Genomic DNA, 6,000 nt, shown 5'->3' on the forward strand with positions numbered 1-6,000 from the left:
GATGCATTCTTGAGTTTGCATCTCAATATCAATAACTTTTCACGTTTATGCTCAATATCAATTACTCTGCACTTTCAATCTGAGCTGTTTAAATTATCTTTCATGTTTAACGCTATAAAGAAATGTTCTTTTTGGTTAATTGATTAGTTAATATGAATTAAAAAAAGTATAGTTTAATGTTCTTAAGTATTGGTAGAAGAAAATGATCCTTAAAAATAAATGAAAATATGTTGGTATATAAATTATTACTGGGGTGACGAATGGGATAAATGATGAAGAAAGTATTAATTATAATTTAGTAAACAATTAAGAAATTTAACAATAAATTAGATTGCAATATAGATGATGCATACAAGTAAGATATTGTTATTCGACTCAATGGACGTTGTAAACATCTTTTAATTTATAAGGAGGGTTTTAATCTAGTAAGTTTGAAATTAATACTCTGTTACTGGTGGAATTTTGAATAAACACTTACAGAGGGCTGGTTAAAATTTGAAAGCTGTTTCACTATCTCAACGGAATTTTAATTGGTGTATCGGAATCGAGCTAAAATAGATACAAAGCGATAAGAGAAATGTTGCCACTTAATGGCTTGAAATAAAATTTTAAATAAATAAATATTAGAATCCATTTTAAATAAGAACACATATAATTTTAATGATTTTGTGGGGAGATAATGGTAACGAAATAAATGTTTCTTTCATGAATTTAGAAGTAACATTAAAAAGTAAAATAAAAAAGAACTGTTCAGGAAAATTAAACCAGATGTATTTGACTTATGAAACAACATTGGTATAAAGATTATAAAACGTATCCGGGAGTATTAAGGTTTTGAAAGAAAGAAATTTTTTTATTCTTCTCTATCATAAGCAAGGTAAAACTTACGTTAAAATTGAATTTAAGTTGGGATCTACAATTAGTAAGTAATTGGTTTTGTTAATGTTAGCAGTTTAAATAAAAGAATTTGTTTTCAGTCGTAAATTCAGCAATTCAATCTCGCAGACTTGAAAATTTTATACAAATGAAATAAAAATAATAATAGCAAAAGAAAAAAAAACGACATATTGTGCAATTTCTTCCGTATAGTTTTAAATTTGTAAGTTTTCTTATTCGTCTAATTTCGCTTTTTTGAACTTGATGAGTAACTCAATACAAATTTCTTTTTCACTGAGTATACTCTTAGAAATAATGACGAAATCCAGTGATTTGTGAACGCGAATTTTCAAATATATGACGCTAATGTTCCCTCAACTCGAAGCCTCATCATAGTGCATTGTGGGAGATAGTTAACTAGAATGAAACTAGAATGATGAAACTAGAATGAAGATTAGACGATCGAAAATAAAGTTGTTGTTGTTGTTGCTTATCCTCTTGGTCTAGAGCCCTAGACCAAGTCCAGAAGATTATGTCGTTTCAGCAAGTCATAGACAGTCGCTCCATCACTCATCAGTTGCTTCACAGAGGCACCAATGCAATCCAAAAGATGAGATGGAGAAGGAATGGCCGAGCAATGACAATAGGCATAGATCTTTTCTTTCGCTCTGAAGGTCAAACACTTTATATGTCCGATCCTAAGTCTTGACAAAACTGTTTGAGCAAATCTAGCACGGCAGGGATAATCCGGGGCATTTGGCGGCATACCAATCATGATCTGGTGGGTGCTTCCACGCTGAATTTACCCTAGCTAACTTCAGTGAGTGAACCTCAGACACTAGTAGTTTAGAGGAAGGGGGAGTAGCAAGTTCACTTCCTTCCTTGGCAAGCCGATCAGCAATCTCATTCCCATAAATACCCACATGGGAGGGGATTCACTGCAAGTGCACCGAGCCGATCTGAGACGAAGTAGCCAATTTGAAATATAACAATAAAGTTCTCTCTCTCTCTCTTTTTAAATAAATTTTATTTTTTTAAAAATTATTGAAATTGTGCAATTAAATATCAATCTTGTTAATTATAAACTTCCTTAAATGATTCAGTATAATATGATTACCTTGTGCGCCTCTATTTTCAGGACAAGCCTTGGTAACTAATTAGTATTACACTCTTTAGTGCTGCGGTAAGAAAGCGGCATGAGACAAAATCCCTCTATTTACGCTTTTAACTCCATTTGCGATTCTGTTTTCATATTTTTAATAATCTGGCAATCTTATTACAATAATATTTTAAATCATTCTTGAAAGATTCCGGTGCATTCAAGTGCATTTGAATTCGCCACTCGCTTTATAGATTTCATTTCTTGTTCCGTTCTGTTTTTACGAAATTCTAACTGTGTAAACGCTATGCTTACGAAGTAGTTTAATAAAATAAATAATATAAAAATTATACAATTTGAAAATAGTTTCATTTTTAAATTTTTTCAAGAGCTTAGCTTTCAAATATGATTTTTTTTATTGAACGAGATTTGCTATTTCTGTTACTAAGTTATTCTATTTTATCTACGCGAAAAGTATCAAAATATCAGGAAAATATTTCCGAACACTTTCCAACAATACTGACTGCTTCGAATTTCTTTTCTGGCACTTATCTTTTAAGAACCTGTTTTTTAAAATTCCATAATCTTTTATAATTTTATCTTACATTTTTGTGTTTCTTTGATAAGAAGGTTTCATCTTTCACTTCAAATTGTTTAAAAATCAAAAAGAAAAAAAAATGAAGTTCTTAACTCGAGCCTTTAGGATACAGTACGTTTTCAAGATCACCAGTTTCTGCGAAACAAGTGGAAAAGGTTTATTTTTTTAAATATTTTGTATCTCGAATAAACTTTTAAGGTAGTTTTAAACACTTGAGTGCTAAGACTTCTAATGGAAGTTAAGAGCTAGCTTTTAAAGTATGTAAGTGATAATGTGCATTAAAGTCGACAGGTAAACTGTATCATTTTCAAATTAGAAGGATCCACCCTTGTTTGCTTCGCTCATCAACACCGTAATTGCTTCGCATTCATCATTGTTCTCTTTTCTTAAAAGTAGTTAAAAAGCATCAACTTGTTTAGTAAACATATAGATACGACAGTGTTAGAATTTTTTTTCCTCTAAAATTAAGGTAAAGTAACCAAGAGCAGTCTTTCCTTCCAATTAAACGTAAAGATTACAGTAAAGAACATTTTTTGCTTTACTAATTTTTTGATCATTTACAACTAGCATGGTTTCAAAACAGTAAAAAAGAAATTTAACTGGACATTGGAGCTGGGCTTTTCTTAGGTAATAGTCATTGGAGTTAGGCTGTGGTACAGTTGTGTTTTATCAAATGAACCATGGAGTGTGGTTTAGTTTTTTTATCTGGTATTTTCATACATTGTAACAGATGGGAAATACTAGATTTTTTTTGTATTAAGCAGCTTTAAGGTGCTACCATCCATGTGTGAATAAGCTTAACGCCTTCTAATTATTCAGAGTCACAAATTACCGCGTGCAGGATACTGGAAACTTTTCATGTGCTGAAGGAAACGGCGGAAATAGTGTGGTTTCAGCGAAGGATTCGGACCCCCGTTCCGCGTGCCATGAGATTTCTAGGTTAGTCCTCTCGGCTATAACATGTACCCAGCTGCAAGGAGCCAAGTTGCTTCATTAGGTGGGCCTAGTTAGCACGATAAAATTCTGGTTGCTTAACTGTATTAGGTGAAAGCAGTTAAAAAAAGGTTTTTCTCACACTTAACAGTTGAATACCGTCTCATTTATGGTTATTTGACGGTTTTGTTCGAATATGGTGAAATAACAATTTAAATAAATTGTTATTAAAAAATTTTTTTCAAGAAATTTATAACAATGTTGGGGGATAAGCCCCTGTCCACTCTCATCAACCATGACAATTCGAAATAATTGTTGGTTCTTGGTATAAAATAGTTTTTTCTGCGAAATTTTAAATTATTCGTTTAAAGTATATGTACTAAAAAGAACTCTACTTGTTTACTCTTGTGTTTCTCCTTCACGCATTCCATTTCCTCGTTAATTCTATAAAGATCTATTAGTAAACATAAATAATTTTGCTTAACAATCATCGTTTAAAATAAAATGTATAGTTAAAATTGTATTATTGTTATTACAAATTTGGTAAATGCACAACCATAGTTTAATATTTTCGTTTACGAAACAGGTTGATATCTTAAATACAATTTGTGCCTCTATGTAGCTGATCGAATCTCTTAATCATTTAAGGAATATCTTTAACTGTAATTTATTACGCAATAATTAATATTATTTATTACACAATAATTAATTAATATTATTAAATACACAATAATATTGTTGTGTAAGAAATAATATTTATTACAGAATATCATTTATTACATAATATTATTTATAACACAATACTTATTACACATACACAAGTAACTTTTGATGATAATTTGCATCAAAAATAATGGTTGTAAAACGGTTAAAAATTTAGATACCGTTAAAAGAAGTTTATCTTAAAATGTAGCTTATTAAAACATATAGAATTACATTATAATAAAGAAACAACCCTTTGAGCTTTTTTTTATTCCTTCAGCATCAGCAATTTTTTTTTTAAATAGTAACTTAAGGAATAAAATAGTATTTTTCTTGCATTGAATCTGGACTAGTGAAATATAAACAAAATATGTATTTTTTTGAAATGATAAACAGATACTTAAGAGAATGTATTCCAAAAAAGTATTCGAACTAAAAACTTACTTGATCCGGATTTCGAGTTCAACACTCATGAGTTGAGATCCTGATTCACGTTTTTCTACCAGTTGGTAACTTAAATTTGATAGATAATCTTTAACTGCTACCTCCAAATTCTGAAGAAAAAAAATAGATTAGAATTAATTTCTTTACCTTTTTGAGAGTCTCAAATCAGTTAATTAGACCGTATTAAAATCTAGAAAATATTTGAAGAATTTGATATATTATGTCGAAATTTTTTTTCGTTTATTTAGTGATGTTTGAAATTCCCACTTAATTAATAAATGAAAAGTATAAATTGAAAATTAATAATATTTTTAAAAATGTAAAGTCCAACAAAATAAAATCTGTACGAGTAATTAATTGAATGTAAATTTATTTACACATTTGTTTGTTTAAAGTCAATGCAATAATTACAATCATGATAAGACAATACTTTTAAAATAAGCTTTTCAGAAGTACTTAAGGAGATACCTTTGTAAAAATAACAATATCCATATAGTTTCGAAATTATTTCTACTATTTATTAAAATTTTCTTAGATAAATAAAAAATATTATTAATAAAAATAAATAAGTGTTCAACAGTAAAAAAAATATTTTTTCTCAATTTATTATTTATTTCATAAAGGTTTGAAAATGCGGAATAAAGTCTATATTTTTTTACGAGTTTATAAAAACTTGTTTTCCATTTTATGAACAGATGAGTAGGTGTAATTTTGTTAGAGCGAATTTTTCCATCAGTAAAAAAAGTTATCTTACTTTTACGGAAAAATTTTAATAATATTTACTAGTTTTGTGTTCAACGATGTGTAAAATTCTTTCGAAACAATTCACCTTGAAGCTATCTAGTTAGATAAAGGAGAAAGTTTATATGTATGTATGTACTTTATACAAATCCGCAATTCTGAACGGATCCTCACAAAATTTGGTGTATATGTCACGGCGAAAGACCGAAATCGGTGGTTGTTGACTTTCACCGGTGAATGTCGACTAACACCAAATACGTCGGTGAAAGATCGAATATTTCATTACATTCTTGTACATTCGGACCCTCACCGGTGTATGTCGACAATCACAGATATGCTTTGGTGAATGTCCAATATATATTTTTTACATTCGATTTGATATGAATTTATTCGTGGATATAATTACATTTATTCGATATTTTAACCCTACACTGATGTTTTTTTAAGGTTAAGTGCCGCTGCCCGGTATACATTTTCCCGGTATGCGTATTGACAAAACATACCGTAGATTGTAAACGTGGCGATTGCAGGTGACAATTAAAGGAGTAAGGTATTTACAAAATTAAAATTCATATTTTATTTTCTGAAGCGGTAGTTTCTAAAATTT

The 6,000-nt window shown here is 29.6% G+C and overlaps 1 protein-coding gene across 1 annotated transcript in view; it reads right to left on the reverse strand.

Moving 5' to 3' along the window:
* The window catches only part of LOC107455669 (rho guanine nucleotide exchange factor 17-like), a 271,527-nt gene that overhangs the window by 41,718 nt on the left and 223,809 nt on the right, over nucleotides 1–6,000 (reverse strand). Inside the window, exon 11 of the mRNA XM_043057607.2 lies at nucleotides 4,653–4,762. Coding sequence (XP_042913541.1) covers nucleotides 4,653–4,762 — 110 coding nt within the window. The remainder of the gene's footprint in view (nucleotides 1–4,652; nucleotides 4,763–6,000) is intronic.

The sequence above is a fragment of the Parasteatoda tepidariorum genome, chromosome 7 (genome assembly GCF_043381705.1).
Source record: "Parasteatoda tepidariorum isolate YZ-2023 chromosome 7, CAS_Ptep_4.0, whole genome shotgun sequence".
NCBI lineage: Eukaryota > Metazoa > Arthropoda > Arachnida > Araneae > Theridiidae > Parasteatoda > Parasteatoda tepidariorum.